General features: G+C 40.5%; 1 protein-coding gene across 5 annotated transcripts in view; it reads left to right on the forward strand.

Moving 5' to 3' along the window:
- Positions 1-18,102, forward strand: part of PPP1R13B (protein phosphatase 1 regulatory subunit 13B) — a 95,086-nt gene that overhangs the window by 66,659 nt on the left and 10,325 nt on the right. For 2 of the 5 annotated variants that reach the window (XM_084837593.1, XM_084837611.1), the window contains exons 5-9: positions 3,374-3,475; positions 7,580-7,754; positions 8,740-8,936; positions 13,225-13,389; positions 14,153-14,333. In XM_084837593.1, coding sequence (XP_084693719.1) covers positions 3,374-3,475; positions 7,580-7,754; positions 8,740-8,936; positions 13,225-13,389; positions 14,153-14,333 — 820 coding nt within the window. Of the gene's footprint in view, positions 1-3,373; positions 3,476-7,579; positions 7,755-8,739; positions 8,937-13,224; positions 13,390-14,152; positions 14,334-15,191; positions 15,345-18,102 lie in introns of all 5 variants that reach the window. The other 3 variants (XM_084837602.1, XM_084837622.1, XM_084837633.1) reach the window with 2 other exon arrangements.

Below are 18,102 nucleotides of genomic sequence, written 5' to 3' on the forward strand. Positions count from 1 at the left end.
TCTGCTTAACCAACCATGGGATTGTCCTTGACCTCATGCCGAGATGCATCATTAGGTTGGGGACAAGCGGAAGGGGAGGTTCCCGGCAGCCACAAATCCTGGCATGGATACCAAGGCCAGACAAAACATGTAGACTACCGCATAAGACTTAGTATAAAAACGAAGAGAATAATCATTCAGGACCTTCACAACAAGCCTCACAATTGTGGCTTTGTATCATGGCCATTTAATTTCAATAGAATGCAACAATGCCTCTAGTTAAATCTCCTGTTATTTCAAACATCAACAATATGGAAGTAAGGAAAAGTCTGATGTTGCTGAAGCAAAGATCTTATGAGAGAAGTTCAAACATAGCTATGAAATACATTTGAGCAGCAGGATGAACAAATACAGAATAGAAATGTGTTAATTTCTCTTTTTATGTCAGATTTAGAATGGAAATGAGAGATGTTTATCAGATTTAAATTTGAATTTGTAACAATAAAAGTAAATGTTCAATTCAGTACCTCAGAACAAGAAAACTGTTCCATTAACAAGCATCCTAAGTTCTCTTCTATGAATGAAAGCACTCCTTCCATCCATGGAAGGGACGTTGATCCAGCCAAGACTTTTGGCTCATGCCACTGTCAACAGCCTTATGAGCATCATCTGAGTGGGAGAGTGAGCAGCCAGCTCAGATGGAAACTGTCTTTGTAGTTAATTCCTCTCCCCACTTTTGCTTCTTTTTTAACATAGGAAAGTCATTTCAGCATAGAGCAACATGTCCCAAGCATACGCTCCCATGCTGTGCTTGGAAAACATGAAGTATCCCATATATTTATGTGGTGCATACATGATAATAGGATACTAGTAGATTAGGGGATTCTGGAAGTGATGATTTGGAACTCCATTAATTTATATAAGTTTTCCTCCCTCTCTGGGAAGGTGTTGTTATTCTACAGCATTATTTCTATTTGATAATCCATAATAAGCAAATAGTCCAAGACCAAATGATATGTTTTTATTAGTCTTAATCCCAACTCAGTTCTTGGTTTACGTTCAAATGAGAAGGTTTCTTAATTCTTGAAAGTTCCTGGACTACACTCCTGATTGCTGGTGGAGCTGACTTATGCACCAGATAAAAGTCCCAAGTAACAGTACAGTCTCCCCAGGAAGTTCATGTTGGTACACTTTGGTTTGGTCTCTCCTCCTCAATCCTTGCCTTGTTTTCTCATGCTGCTTTACTTTTTCATCTTCATTCTCTTCCGACAACACAAAGTTCCAGCAGATCTTGTAGACTAAAAAAATCAGCTTTCTCTACGTCTTTCTTTGGTGGACTTTTCTGCTCATAGTATCTGTTTATGCATTTCCAAGTCTTGCCAATGACTGTAGTGCTTGTACTGAAATTCCAGTTCCCATTTTATGTATGTATTTACAATAATTATAGATTGCCTTTATACAGGAAACCGTTTACAAGGTACATCTGCTTTCAGGAAATTACGTTTCCCAGCATGCTCCTTACCCACTGTACACTTTTCATTTCTGAAATTTGCTTTTGTCAGAAACATGTCTTGAGGTCTACAAATAAGTGATTTATTGCTTTTAATCTGTTTAACTGCTGCTATTCTACTAATGTGTTATGATAGAAAGTGTAGAAATGTCAATAAAACTACAAAAATGATCTGTCTTGTGTAATCACATCATCCTGAGTATTTTTTTAGAAAGAGTATAGAAATCTTACAAGTAAATTAAGTCTCCATAATGTCATGTGTAGTTTATTTCTTCTTTTGTATTTGCTTTAATCTACCCCATATTTTTATCTTTCTTTTTGTCTATTCACTCATGGTTGTATCCAGTGGTGTCCCTCCACTGACAAAAGGCACTTTGATCCAGTGGAAGCTTCCATCAGCAGAATGGGGAGGGAGGCAATTTCATTAATTTTCCCTCTCCCCTGCAGGCCCCTGCATCACTTTTCATGCTGTTCTGAAGGGTCCCCTAACCCTCTGAAGCAGATTTAGGTGTATGTGTGTGCAGAGAGCTGCATGGTGCAGGAGGAATCTGTGAAAATAGTCTCCTTTTCTGTTTTGTTAACAGAAGCCTCCACTGGGGCTTTCTTCACACGGAGCTTTTATCCTGTGATTGAGATTGCTTCTTCATGAAAGTTTGTGGGCTCTTTACATGACGCCATGAACCTCCAGGGCGTCCCCTGCACTAAATGCCCTTTGTTCCGTTTTTAAGTAGATCACAGATAATGAGCTATGAAATTACCCCGCTGTGTTCCACTTGAGTTCCCTCCGTGAAATGAGGAAAAGCGGCAAGAAAAGGAGCGAGATCAATGAAAGATAATGGAAGACTCAGATACGAGGAGAAGGAGGGGGGAAGGGGAGGGGCGAAAGGGATCGCATGTAAAGGGAGTCAGTTGTGATCCTGCATTTAAAATGGAGGCAGAAAGCCCTGTTTTCAATGCAGGATTTTAGGCTGATGTAGAGATGCCCTGGATCAAAGAGCCTTCTGTCAGTGGAGGGACACCACTGGATACAATTGTCACTGTTTCGTTCTATTTAAATTGTTTAATTGCTCTTCCATTTTGTACTGGCACGTTCTCTTCTCACTTCTCCTAACAAGTTTCCATTCCTTTTGCTAGGGATTTCTTGGAGGGGGTTGAGGGAAGCAATGCCTTCTAAAGGATCTATAGTTTTTCTAGGATAATTAGCTTTGCTTTGGTCCTCATTAAAGCTGTATTTGAATTTAAAGTACTCAGTAGCACACAGTCTATAACAGCTTGTAAAGAAGCTCACAGTTGTTGGGACACTATCTGTAAAAGCCCCAGTGACTGTCTGGCGGAATCAGATCAGTAAGAGATTTTATTTATTCATTCATTCATTCATTCATTCATTCATTTCATTTCTATACCGCCCAATAGCCAAAACTCTTCCCCACCTGAGGAACTTTGGATGTCTAGAAGTTTCTGTGTCCTTTCTAGGGGTTCTGAGAAGACACTATATATTGAATGTTAATCACTGGGAATTCCAGTGCAGAGAATTCCTCAGGGTGATGCCTGTGCCCATATATTGCCAGAGAAGGTGAGTTCAGTGCTTCATGAGACCTTCCTGCTCTGTGTGCTGGGGCAAACTCCTGTACTACAGGAGAGGCTGAAGCATCCACATGAAGGCATGCTTCAGCCTCTCCGGCAGCATCGTAGTTGCCACAGCATACAGTTTGGGACCTGAAAATATGAAAGGGGAGCAGAGAATATACTGCTTTCCAAATCGTATTAAGGGAAGTGTATTACAGAACATGGTCAACTGTTAATGAGGGGTATCTCAAATGTGAAAAAAGTTGAGTGTTCATGGTGTAATTACAGTATCATGTTGCTCTTCTTTATTCTCTTCAGGTTGGGAATCCACGTGTTGAACTCACACTTTCAGAACTTCAGGATATGGCTGCCAGGCAACAGCAGCAAATTGAAAATCAGCAGCAAATGTTGGTTGCCAAGGTAAACTATACATCCAGTAACAAGAAGAAGGAAACAACTGAAAATGTGCTGTCTCTAAAAAGGCTCTAAAACCCGGAATGCAGAAAGCATGATAACTGAGAAGTGATATTTATTTAATTGTTTGTGTGATTTGTATCCCACCTTTCTACCCAAACTGGTGCTCAAGGTGGCTTACAGACATAATTAAAATTGATTTAAACAATAAAACAATACATTAAAATACAATAAAAACATAACCATTACAGAGAACCCAACCCAACAAATCCATTTACAGACCAAAGGCCTTCTTGAATAAAGCAGTCTTTGCCTGCTGGCAGAAAGACAGCAGAGAGGGACTTGGGAGGAAGTCCCAGAGCCTGGGAGCGGCCATCAAAAAGGCCCTTTTTTGGGTCGACACCAATTTCATCTCTGAAGGCAGCAGTCTGAAAAGAAAGGTTGTCTCAGAAGATCTTAAGAACCAGGCAGGCTGATATGGAAGAAGGCAGTCTTTCAGGTAGCCTGGCCCCAAGTGGTATAGGGCTTTATAGGTCATAACCAGCACCTTGAATTCTTCCCAGAAATAGACCAGTAGCCAGTGAAGCTGCTGTAACAAGGGAGTTGCATGTTCCCTGTAACCGGCCCTGGTCAACAGTCTGGCCACAACATTCTGGACCAGCTGCAATTTCTGAACAGCATTTGAAGGCGGTGTCATGTAGAGCATGTTACAGTAGTCAAAACAGGATGAAACTAAGGCATGCGCAACCGTGGCCAGATCAGACATCTCTAGTAACGGGCATAGTTGGCACACTAGCCTCACCTATGCAAATGCACTCCTGGCCGCTACCGAGACCTGAGTATCTAGGTTCAGGGCGAGTCCACGAGTACACCCAAAGTGCAAGCCCAGGTCTTCAGTGGGGGTGTAACCCCATCCAGCACAGAATGAATCCCTATTCCCTGATTAATCCTGTGGTGGTGATGCGTCCTGTGTGTGATTCTGTATTGCTCTAGATTTGCTTCAAAAAGAGCCAGAGTTTGATTCAGTCTTGGGTGGGTACCTCTTTTTAATATAAAAATACAACCTCATTTTATGTCACACAGTTCAAAACATACATTGGACAGGATCCATGGTAAACACTAGCATCAGTGGAATACCATGGTTTGTAGCATTGCATGAATGCAGCAAAGCATCCAGAATGTTACCCTGATGCACCACAAGCATATTGTAGTTACCTTTTTGGTGCAGCGGCAGCTGCAGTCCTTTATAGGAACCTATAGGACTGGACTGCCCACATGATTTTTCATTCATATCTATGCTTTTACATATATAAAATCAAGAGGTATCAGATCTAGGCTCACATTACCCATAGTGGGCCAGACTTCATTGCTATCAACAAAGTTCCACCCAGTGACTTGAGCAGAGTCAAAAATTTAAGTGCAGATGTCTTTAACTCTTCCATAATAAGGAAATGTGCAAGAGGGTTTTTTCCCCTCACTAACCATTTGGAGTTGTTTGGGAGTGTCAAGAAGCATGTGGATAGGAGTGAACTAGTAGACGTAGTTTACTTGGACTTTCAAAAGGCCCTCTCCAAAATTTCTTGAGGAAATTTAGCAGTCATGAAATAAGGGGAGAGTTAATCCTATGGATTGGTAACTGGTTAAAGAACAAGAAACAGAGAGAAAGAATAAATGGACAGTTCCTGCAACGGAAGGATGTAAACAGCGGAGCCCCCCAAGGAACTGTATTGGGCGCAGTGCTTTTTAACTCATTTATAAATGAGTTAAGGGTGAGCACTGAGGTGGCTATGCTTACTGACAGCACCGAAATATTTAGGGAGTGGTAGCCATATTAGTCTGTTGCAGCAAAAACAAAAAAGAGTCTTGTGGCATGTTAAGGACTAGCAAATTTAATCTGGCATAAGCTGTTGTGGTCACTGTCCACTTGCATCTGATGTGAAATGGGCAGTGTCCACAACAGCTACTGCCAGAATAAATTGGTTACTCATTAAGGTGCCAGAAGACTCTTTGTTGAAATGATTTAGGGTGGCTAAAACAAAGAGGGACAGTGAAGGGCTGTAAAAGGATCTCTGGAAATTGGGTAAATGGGCATGAAAACGGCAAATGTGGTTCAATATAAGCAAATATTAAAGTTATGCACATTGAGGCAAAAACATCCCACTTCACATATATGCTGATGATGTCTGAGCTAGTGACTGGTGACTGACCAGGAAAGGAGTCTTGGGGCTTCTCCACATGGCACTTCTATCCTGCGGTTGAGATTGGTTACTCATGGAAGTTTGCAGGTCCTTTACATGACACCATCAACCTCCAGCACCTCTCCTGTGGTTTCCAACCATTTCCGCAGCTTAATTTGAAATGGAAATAACGAGCTAATAAAAATAACCGGTTTGAATTGGTTTGAATTTGTCAGTGTAAAGAGGAAGTGGTGCCGTAACAACAGCGCCATCTAGTAGCTGTATAATGAAACATAGAACTGGCAGATAAAGGGGGGAAAGGGGCAGGAAGGGAAGTACATGTAAAGGGCCGATATTAATCCCCTAAAGAATCTGGAAGCAGAAGCCCCAGTAAAATCGCAGGATAAAAAGTCTCTGTGTAGAGAAGCACTTGAGATTGTGATGGATAGCTTAATGAAGATATCGACTCAGGGTGTGGTTGCTGTGAAAAAGGTGAATTCCAAATTGGGGATTATTAGGAAACGAAAATAAAACTGCCAAAATCATACTGTCTTTATACACATCTATGGTGCAACCACACTTGGAATACTTTGTACAGTTCTGATCATCGCACCTCAAAAAGGATATTGTATAGCTGGAGAAAGTGCAGAAAAGGGCAAACAAAATGATCAAGGGGCTGGAGCATCTCCCCTATAAGGAAAGGTTACAGTATTGGGGGGATTTTAGCTTAGAAAAATGGTGAGTAAGGGGGGATATGACCAAGGTATATAAAATTATGCATGATGTGAAGAAACTGGGTAGGGTGATTTATCTTCTCCCATAATGCTAGAACCCAGGCCCATCCAATGAAGTGAAATGGTAAGAGATTCAGGACAGTTAAAAGGAAGTACTTCTTCACCCAACGCATAAACAGTGGAATTTGCTACTGAAAGCTGTAGTGATGGCTGCCAACTTGGATGGCTTTCAAACAGGGATTAAACAAATTCATGGAGGATAAACTATCACTGGCTACTAGTCATGATTGCTATATACTACCTCAAATATTGGAAGCAGTATGCCTCTGAATATGAGTTGTTGGGGAGCACGAGAGGGGAGGGTGCTGTGGTTCTCATGTCCTGCTTGTGGGCTTGCCATAAGCATCAGGTTGGCCACTGTGCGAACAGAATGCTGGATTATATGGGCCTTTTGTCTGATCCAGCACTGCTCTTACATACAAGAATCTCCCCACCCCTACTTCCCCTGAAGTTGTAATATAAATTAATTTTTTCCAGTTCAGCACTTAACAAACTTTAATGGAAACAACAATATATACAAGGTGAAGTTTGTGCTGAATGAGAGGACAGAAGTGAATTTAATAGCTTTTAAGTTATATTTGTTATTTTGCGGAAAGAAAGAAAGCATTTCCCGTATTTGTTCAGTCCATAGGCTGCCATTCTAAAGAAGTGGCATTTATCTTGCTCCAGATCTGCTTATCTTTGCCTGTTTGTAGTCCTCTGCTGGTCATTGTTTCCTTTGGGAAATTGTGTAATGGAGGGTTGGGACCCATTTTGCTGTGGGAGGAAGCATGTTTGGGGAACAGGAAGTAGCAGGAAACTTCACAGATGTGTTGGAATGAATGTTTCAGATGGATTTTTTTTTAAGTACACTAGATGATCTTCTAGCTTCAGAAGTGAAATGTCTAGTATCTTTTGGCGGATACAGCCTAGACAGACAAAAAAAAATCTTTACATAGTAGGTTCTTTAAAAATTCATTAGATGCTATTGTTAAATATATTTGTTTCCAGAATGAAAAAAAATGAGCAGGCAAGAAACTGTTACCTAATTTAAAGGCTGGTTATCTCTGGGTGATTTTTTTTTCGGTAATAGGGAAGTGACTGGTAATGCTTTTCTAAAAATAAGACAACATGATTACATGTTCTACTTGTTTTGATAGGAACAACGTTTACGTTATCTCAAGCAGCAAGAACGCCGTCAGCAGCTGTCTGTGTCTGAGAGTGAAAAGCTTCAGAAACTTAAAGAGCGAGTAGAGACACAGGAGACAAAGCTGAAAAAAATCCGAGCCATGAGAGGGCAGGTGGATTACAGCAAGATTATGAACGGCAATTTGTGTATGGGTGGTTTCTTCCCATTTCCTTAACTCCTATCATTTGATCTTCTTGGTCCAGTAGTTGATTCAGGGCCAGGGCACGCAGTTACATTAACATAAACTATTCTGAACATGGAGTCATTTCCGCTGTCATGACTCCATTTTTTCCATCTGCCATGACAAAGGAAGCAGCTGCAGTTGTATCCATATATAGCTTAGTTCACACTAACATTTCCCCATGTCATTGTGAACACACACTTGGCCGAGAGAGGGTTATGGCTGTCCATGTGTAGGTAAAACTGGTGGTGTGAACTGTCCAAATTGTAATCTATTAATAAGCTGAAATTTTGCAATTTTTAGGAAAGCTTTGGAAGTTAGAAAGCATTTGCTGCATGTCTTAAAGACTTACTTACAAAAGTGCAAGCCAATACTCTGGAGTCCTTTCAGTACAAACAGGTTTTTGTAAGCTGCAGCATAGCAAGCATCCTGCGCAAGGCACGTGGAGCAGAAAGGTGCAGTTCTATAGTGTTTCATTTGCCAGTTCAAATTCCTCAGCCTCCCATGTTTGCCCCTTATCTGAATTGCTTATATAATGTGCTGACTATAGGGAGGAGAAATTAGTTGGCCCAGTCTTTCAGGGACTAGGAAGCTCATGGCTTGAACCTACCCTAGTAAGCTCCTTGGAATTGTGTGAGTTTTGGCCTCAGATATGTGTATTCAACATTGGCCTCTGCAGTTGGTTCATTGTGCCAAGTCTGATTAGCAGAGCAGTTCCTTCTGCCTCCTCCACTTCATATTCCAGCAGCTGATCTCAGGGAGCCTAGGCTGGGGAACACACCACCGAAGTCCAGATTTAGGTGTGGCCACCTGTAGCCTCACCCATCCCCTATTCTTTTGTTCATAGACTTGCCGTGCAGGGGCTGGGAGAAAATGCTTGAACAGCATTGCTTATTGCTTATACTAATTTACATGTGTGTGTTGTTTTTCATTTTGTATTTTAATTGCAGCTACTGAAATTGAACATATCAGTACCATGTTCCAGGAAAAGCAGCAAGAGTTACAAGCTGCAGTGTTGAAAGTGGACCAGCTTACTCAGCAGCTAGAGGACCTGAGGAAAGGGAAACTGAATGGTTTCCAGTCTTATAATGGCCAGATGACAGGGCCAGCAGCTGTAGAATTAAAAAAATTGTACCAAGAGCTACAAGTAAATAATTAAGACATTTATTTACATGGTGCTTATTAACAAAAATGAGGTTTTCCTGTACTTAGCACCACTGGTACCTTTGGTCTTTTTGAAGTCCCAATCATTTCTCCAGGGCTAAGGTAGGGCCCACCAAGCTGTGAACACAGCCCACCAGCCATTTGTTGTAGGCTGCTATATGCTTAACGGTGTCTTCGATGGTTGTGCTCCCAGACAGGTAGTTAAAAACAAGCCCCTAGTGGACCACCAGACATGGCTGGTAGACAGTGGGCCTGTTTGCATGTAATGACAACACATCAGTTTAAAAATCAGGTTGTTGAGGCCAAGCAGGTGCCCACCTCTTCTGCTTTTACCCTACAACCCACAAATGGCTCCTTTGTAGATTGTGGAGCATGAAGTGTAAACCACTGGGTTAGGAGCTAAATAACCCAGTTGTTAACCCAACAAAGACATTTTTAAACTGATGGGTTGTCTTTATGTATGAAGCAGGCCAATATTTGGCTTCGTGGAACACAGTTGCATAGGCCTGAGATGTATAATGATGAGTCATGTATGCCAGTGAATCCATATTGATATGTTGGGACACATACGGGTTTCAGAAGCTTTAAATCCAGTACCTAATAATTGTTGTGCTAGGCCTTGAGCAAGAAAATAATTTTATATCCACATACCGTAAGCCTTGCTGAACTCAATATTATATACTGCTGAATAAACTTGTACAAGATTGCACTGTAAACTCTTAATACATTAACTCAAATCATAATGTCCAGTGGAAATGTTGCTTTTCCTGAAAGTTCAGCCACTGTTTCTTTTGTTTTTGTCTTAGATAAATTTATTATAAATAAATGGAAGTATGCATTATATTTATCTGAGCTTTATATTTGTAAATGCAGATATAAGATTTCAAATGTGGGTTATTTTCATTTTGTTTGTTTTAGAGAATGAATTTTAAAAATAATATAATTTTTCCCCAAATTAAAAAAAACAAAAAAGTACAATGTACAAATTAACCTAACGTTTAGGATTTACAGTGGATGAACTTTCTCCCATATCTCAATTAAAAATTAGCAGGGTTTTCCAGAGGCCAGATAAAATTGTTTCAGGGCCACATCCATGCTGCAGGCTGCCAGTTCACTATCCCTCTCCATAACCATTAAAAGCCACCAAACAAAGATTTCCTCTTCCTCCCTATTACAAGAAAGAAAAGTAGGACATTTTGGTTAGTGAAGCAGTAGCAGTTACAGGATAAAGTGGCAGTTACAGGAACTCTGGGCGAAAGCGACCATGTTATACTTGAGTTCTTGGTTCTAAGGGAAGCAAAAGTCGAGTGTCGTCAAACGCATACCCTTGATTTTAGGTAAGCTGATTTTAATAAACTCAGAACAATGATAAGTAAGGTCCCATGGCAAGCAATTCTAACAAGAAAAGGAGTCCAGGATGGGTGGGAGCTTTTAAAAAAGGAAATTATCAAGCCACAATTACAAACAATTCCAACAAGAAGAAAAGGTGGAAGAAGAAGCCAATGTGGCTTCACAAAAAGCTTAGAGATGACCTGAAAACAAAAAAGGACACATATAGGAAGTGGAAGGAAGGCCAAGCTACAAAGGAAGAGTACAGGCAGGTAGCACAGAATTGCAGGGATAGCGTCAGGAAGGCGAATGCTGAGAACTAGCTGAGGTTAGTGAGGGAGGCTAAAAGCAACAAAAAAGCTTTCTTCAGCTACGTGCATAGTAAAAGACAGAGGAAAGAAATGGTGGTTCAGCTATTAAATAAGGATGGCGAAATGATAACAGATGACAAAGAAAAGGCAGAGGTGCTCAATTCCTACTTTGGCTCAGTCTTCTCCCAAAAGAGGGACTATGACCCCCCCTGGCAAAGGCGAAGTACAAGCTGAAGGGGCAGGATTGCAGCTTGAGATTGATAGGCATATGGTCAAGGAACACCTAATTACTTGGAGTGAGTTCAAATCTCCAGGGCCAGATGAACTGCACCCTAGAGTAATAAAAGAACTGGCAGAAGAACTCTCAGAACCACTGCCTATACTCTTTGAGAAATCATGGAAGATGGGGGAAGTGGCAGATGACTGGAGGAGGGCTACTGTTGTCCCTATCTTCAAAAAGGGTAAAAAGGAGGAACCTGGGAACTACAGACCAGTCAGTCTGACATCAATCCCTGGGAAAATTCTGGAGCAGATGATAAAGCAATCCATCTGTAAGCACCTTGAAAACAATGCAGTGATTACTCAAAGCCAACATGGATTTGTCAAGAACAAATCCTGCTAGACGAATCTGATCTTATGTTTTGATCAAGTAATTTCCCTTGTGGACTGTGGGAAGGCTGTGGACATAATATAGCTCGACTTCAGCAAACCTTTCAACAAAGTGCCCCATGATATCCTGAGGGGCAAACTAGCTCACAGTGGGCTAGATGAAACAATGATCCGGTGGATCCACAATTGGCTACAGAATCAGACTCAAAGAGTGCTTATCAATGGGATCTTCTCAAACTGGAGAAAGGTAACGAGCGGGGTACCGCAGAGCTCAGTCCTGGGCCCAGTGCTGTTCAACATTTTTATTAATGACTTGGAGGAGGAGGTGCAGGGAATGCTGATCAGATTTGCAGATGACACAAAATTGGGTGGGATAGCTAATACTTTGGAAGACAGAAACAAAATTCAAAGGGATCTTGGTAGACTGGAGCGCTGGACAGAAAACACCGATAAATGCCAAGTTCTGCACCTAGGAAAAAGAAACCAAATGCACAGTTACAAGATGGGGGATACGTGGCTCAACCACACTACAAGCGAGAAGGATCTTGGAATTGTTGTCGATTACAAGCTGAATATGAGCCAACAATGTGATGTGGCTGCAAAAAAGGCCAATGCTCTTTTGGGCTGCATTCATAGAAGCATTGCATCCAAATCCCGGGAAGTACTAGTTCCCATCTACTCAGCACTGGTTAGGCCTCATCTGGAGTACTGTGTCCAGTTCTGGGCACCACATTTTAAGAAAGATGCAGACAAACTGGAGAGGGTTCAGAGGAAGGTAACAAAGATGATCAGGGGACTGGAAACAAAGCCCTATGAAGAGAGACTGAAAGAACTGGGCATGTTTAGCCTTGAGAAGAGAAGACTGAGGGGAGATAGGATAGCGCTCTTCAAGTACTTGAAAGGTTGTCACAGAGAGGAAGGCCAGGATCTCTTGTCGATCATGCCAGAGTGCAGGACACGGAATCATGGGCTCAAGTGACAGGAAGCCAGATTCCGGCTGAACGTCAGGAGAAACTTCCTGACTGTTAGAGCAATAGTACAATGGAACCAATGACCTAGGGAGGCAGTGGGGTCTCCCACACTGGAGGCATTCAAGACGAGGCTGGACAGCCATCTGTCAGGGATGCTCTGACTTGGATTCCTGCCTTGATCAGGGGGTTGGACTCGATGGCCTTGTAGGCCCCTTCCAACCCTACTATTCCATGATCTATTATTCTTTGTTCACATATTAAGAGTTTACAATGCAATCCTGTGCAAGTTTATTCAGCAGTAAGACAGTTCAGTGGGGCTTACTCCCAGGTATGTGGATATAAGATTACAGCCTAAATTAGGGAGCAGAAGAGAACCATGACTTCAGTATTAGAAATGATCCTTATCCATTTTATTCTGATAAAAGAATTTTAAAAAGGTTTATATGATTGGTTTTCTTTTCAATGTTCTTTATGAAATAACTTTTTGCTAAGATGTTTTACTTAGCTGCTGTTATTTGATCGCATGCTACATTTATTCATGACTGTACAGGTGCTTCCTAGGAAAAGGAAATATTTCTGAAAGGATACACAGCAGTATGTCTGAGGGGATACACAAAGTATATAGATATAAGTTCTGACCCTGAGCACTTCCGTAGACATATATCTGATTGAAATAGATTGGACTTGCTTCCAAGTAGATGCATTTGGGCTTTAGATATGTGTTAAAAACTACAAAGGCTTGGCTCCAAAGAACTGCAACTAATTCTATACGCCCAAGGTAGCTTTGTGTTTGTGTTTCTCAAACAGCAGTCCCACTGAAATTCAAAAGGGAGTTTGAGATACAGCATGAAAGTATGCCATTAAAATGAAAAAACTGTGTGGGGATGGGTGGGTGGGGATCCATAGAGCATAGACAAATTTTTGGGCCCACCTAAAGTTGTTCTTTGGACCTTGACTGCAGATTTTTATGTTTCTCCCCTTTAAAAACAAATAAAAAACCTGCAAGTGAAGTCGTATCAACTTTAAATGATACCCACTATGTTTCTCATAGATCCGTAACAGGCTTAACCAGGAGCAGAACACCAAACTTCAGCAACAGAAAGAACTTTTGAACAAACGTAACATGGAGGTGGCCATGATGGACAAGCGCATCAATGAGCTACGCGAGCGCCTATACAAGAAAAAAGTTGAGGCACGTCAAAAAGAAAACATCCCTGTAAGATAAACTATTAAAAGGGCCACATTTCAGTGACTTCTACAAAGCCCATAAAACTTGATAAAGTTTCCATTTCCTCTTACTCCAAATGCTAATAGTTGCGCATATTTACGCCTCTGAAACTAATCTAGAAATTTAAGGCTTTTCAGAATTTCTATAGACATTTTAAACTAAAATGCATTACTTACATATTGCCAAAATCTTCTGGCATTTTTGTTCAGCTTTTTATAAAATATTGCAACAGCTGCAATAATATAACAGTAAAATTAATGTGGAGCCATACAGTGAGTCTCATGTAAGTTGAAATGTAATGCTAAAATATTTGTTCTTGCACAAGAATACTGTTATTGCCAGAAATTGTGATGAACTGATTTTTGCTAAAGTTGCTAGCTTATACTGAGAGTAGAAATGTCCTTCCTGGCCTTGTAATCTCATGAGTGGAGTCAGTACGTAGAAGGTGGTATTTGAGAGAATGCTTCTGGATACCTCCTGAGATGAAAGCAACCCTCAGTAGTTCATGCTTTCTGACAATCAAGATGTCAGAGTAGTTGGAGAGTAGACATCAGAAAAGAGACCTTCATAAACATCATTTGAAAAAAGCAAATGTCTAGAAACATAAATGCACAAAAGGGGGGGGGGGAGAAAGGGCTAGCTAGCCAGTTTTGAGTTGCAGTTCTGTAATTCTACCTAACTTTTTTTTAAGTCTGCAGATGTGTAGATGGATAGCCAAATGTTAACACAACTTTTGATTTACAATTTTTAGTTAAATCGGATAAATGGAACATCCTCACCTCAGTCATCATTGAATGCTTCAGGCAGAGTTGCAGCAGTGGGACCATACATTCAAGTTCCTAGTTCCAGCAGTTATGCTGTGCCAGTCGACCCAGTGAAACCACAGTCCCTCAGCATTACTACTAGCACAACTCATGGAAGGTCCAAATCCAGTAAGCAGTTCACCATAACAGATACTACTGTTTTGTGCAGTGGGGGTGACAAAAGAGTCGTCCTTGGAGATGGCTCTCAGTCAAACTAGAATGAATTAGGATCCACGTTGCTCCCTTTCACATGTACTAAATTCAGTTCTTTAGTTATTTGACAAAAACGTGAGCCAGGGTGCTTTCTCCTTTGCCTCATATTTACTATTAGATGTGTCTGTGAGTTTGCCAGATAACCTGTAGTACCATATTGCAGCTGTTCAGCAAAACCATATTTATTGTTAAAAGTTCATATAGAGTTGCAAGGAGTGTAGAATAAGAACAGTTCTCATGTGGGTGCTATTTCTGAAGATGTAAAAATAGTTTAACATATACCTGCAATCTGCTGTTTTCCTTTCATGCAGTTTATCTTTTTAAATGGACATTTAGTACTTAACTAGTCAAAACAGACTGGTTTCTGCAACATAAACTCACTCCAGATAAGTTAAAAGCTTGTTGACTTCAGTCTTGTATAACTTTGTAGAGATTTGGCTATTCATTTTTGTTTAATTTTTTCAGCAAATGTTCATACCATCAATACACTTATTTGCAGAATGTATTTTAGTCGTACATAGGATAATCACATGTGCACGTCTTTTAAAAAACTGACCTTTTTTCTCTAGGAACATAACTTGAAAACAATTTCTGCTCAAATTCCATATGACACTTAATGTGAAGGCTCTTTTTTAATATGTCAAGTATCATGCTTCTATCCCTGTATTTTCCTGTTACCTTTTGATCTCTCGTCATTTGTGTTGTGAGTTTTTTTCCACATACTTTTTTTCTTTTTTGTTTTTCTGTGTGACTGGATCTGGTCGTCTCCTGTACATACAGACTATGGGTGTGTGAAAAAATCTCCAGGTCCCTGGAAGATTTCTGATTTAGACATTATAGTGGATCCTATTCTGTCACCTCCCTCTCTTCAAACTGCTGTTCACAATATCATCCATTCAGCATCTACTCTTTCTGAGATCCTGCACTGTGAGTCCGTAGAAGATCTTTGACAAGCTAAGAAATCCCATTTTTAATGTGGTCATCTGAGCTCTGGCATACAGATGCATATGAAACAGGAATTTTTAGAAATTGTGCCATGTCTTGCTATATATTGTAGATACGTGTGCGTGTGGTGAGAGGTATTCTGGGAATTTCAGCAAGTAGGCAGATCTTACTACTCTCTTTCATATATCTAGACAGAGTTGAATAGTTAGCTAATATTAGCTATCCTGGTACTTTGAGTCTACAAAGCTCACAAACTACCAGGTTGTGGACATCGTGGATCCAGAACATTGTATGCATTTTGGCTTATTGTTTGTAGGCAATATCTAGGCCTGTTTTTCAGGTAGTTTGCTTGCAGCCTTAGGGTGCAATCCTATACCCACTTATCTGGCAGTAAATCCCACTGAACTCAATGGTGCTTACTTATGAGTGAACATGTCTAGGATAGCACTGACAGGCTGCAGTTCTAAACACTAATGAGTAAATCTTAAGGAACACCGTGGGGCTACTTATGAGTAGTTATGCATAGGATCATTATTTACCTCTGATCTAAATTTTTCCAAAAGGAAATGGAAATTCAGTGCCATGCAGTTTTCAAGTGCTTAGTAGTCTGTTAACAAACAATCCCAAGTTTAATAACATTCATGAAATTAATTACCTATATTACAAAATTTGCCTTTCATTTGAAAGAAAAATGCCTGAAACCCTACTTCATTGAAACTGGCTGCACTTGCATCTGGTAGTTATTGGGAGCTACTTGTTCTGTCAAATGAACATTGACATTTTAGATTCCTGTGTGTTTAAAGTCTGATAGATTGTGTTGCTGTAAAACACATTCCTGGCTGCCCATATGATTCTTAAACTGATAGATCACTGAATCTGAACCTGGTTCCAGAGGGACATGGGGACATGGTTTTATTCACCCCAGTCCCCCCGCCCCCGTAGTTTTCCTTTCAAAATCTGTTACCAGAACCTTCAAACTGCTCTTTAAATTCTGCTGAGTACAAAAAAAATGGTTTTGAGGGTTTCTCTGTAAACTGCTGTTGTGTCTCATTCCTGGACTGTTCCCTAAGCTGTTGAATTCACAGTAGTTTAAAGAGCAGTTTGAAAGTTTTTGAAACGGAAACAGGAATAAAAGGAAGTGTGCATTTATCAGTCTGGATTCCAAGAGCTGTACAAAGCGTTCTGCAAGCCCAAGGTGGCTTTGATCTTGTGTTTCATGAACAGCAGACTCCCAAGCCAGATGGCAAACTGCTTTTGAAACTTAAAGGACTTTGTGACACAGTATTGCAGCTCTGTGTGTGCATGTTTGTGCATGAGTCTCAGATGTTTGTGTTCAGAAGAAACTCGTTCTGTTTGCAACTAACACTACCAAGTGAATCCAATGTGATATCTTTACTCCGGTATAACTTTTATATAATACTGAGTTCTTAGCTGTTTAAAATTATAGAAATGGAGAGGTTCAAATGGGCAAAGCAGTCATGAAAGAAGCTCTTCTTTTACATATATAACTTAAACAAATATGTATTTATATGATTAACCATTATTTTAAACAGAGATTTGATAAAAAGTTAATTCTTCAAGAAGTTGGCAGTCTTCTTCAGGGACCGTTTTGCTTCAGAAAAGAAAATGTTTGTTTTTCTGAGCTTCTGGGTTTGTCCTACAATATCCTTAAACCCTGTGCAATAATCTGCAGAAAGGTTTGGCTTTTGAATTTGTAAATGCTCAGCCTGCATCTATACAGGGCAGTTTTTGTGGCACCGTCTCCCTTGAAGAGGATACATAAAGTATGGATACATACAAACTACCATTATTTTCACAGCCCCCTTTACCACCTCTCCCCACACCAAAACTAGGAAGATAACAGAAATCTAAACTGCGAGCAAGCAGAAAATAAATTAGGATCTACTGGTAGATCTGTGTGATTTGCAGTAGATTGTCAAGTTTTCCTGATTCCCAAGAGGTTAACAACAGCATAAAATGATCTGCCATGGCTGACCTTGTGCAAATTGCTTAACTCTTAGCCTCTTTGTTCCTTACCTATAAAATATTAATATCAAAATATCAATAAAATATCAATGGTTGCCTTTGAGCAAAACTCTTTGTACAGCTCTGCTGGCCAGTTTTTGTTTTTTCTTAGAATCCCTGATATGGATTCTCTTCTTGGATTGTTTGTGATTAACAACCCATAGTTAAACCATAGTGCAGGGTTCACATTTAACAACAACTCTTGGTTGTCATTACGTGCGTACCAGGTCATCCTAATCTATGACTTTAATGGCAACCTTCTCCGGTCTGTCATACTGGCTAGGGGATGGTAGGAGTTGTAGTCCAGAACATCTGGAGGGCACTGGGTTGGGAAAGGCTGATTTATGAGGGGCAATATGTAACTGGCTCCATCACCTCATTCATCATTTTTCATCAGGCTCCTCCCCCCTGCCTCTACTTTGCTCCTGGCTGTGGCTGGTAGACTTGGGGTTTCAGTAAAATACAAAGTCCCACAAGTCTGAAATCTGCCCACCCCAACTCTAAACCGAATATGCTTTCTGTTATTAAACTTTGCTGTGAAACATTCTAGATTTGTGAGCTAGATGTTCAAAGTGAATCTTTTAGATGAGTGCCCCAGCTTAAAACAACCTTGTTTACATTTATTTTAAGAAGTTATAAACTGTACTTTCATCCGAAATGGATTTCTGGGTGATTCATAGAACCACACAAACAACAGATCCATGTGTGGAAACCT

Source organism: Heloderma suspectum, chromosome 1 (genome assembly GCF_057233095.1).
Source record: "Heloderma suspectum isolate Gila_16-S chromosome 1, 16-S_ref, whole genome shotgun sequence".
Taxonomy (NCBI): domain Eukaryota; kingdom Metazoa; phylum Chordata; class Lepidosauria; order Squamata; family Helodermatidae; genus Heloderma; species Heloderma suspectum.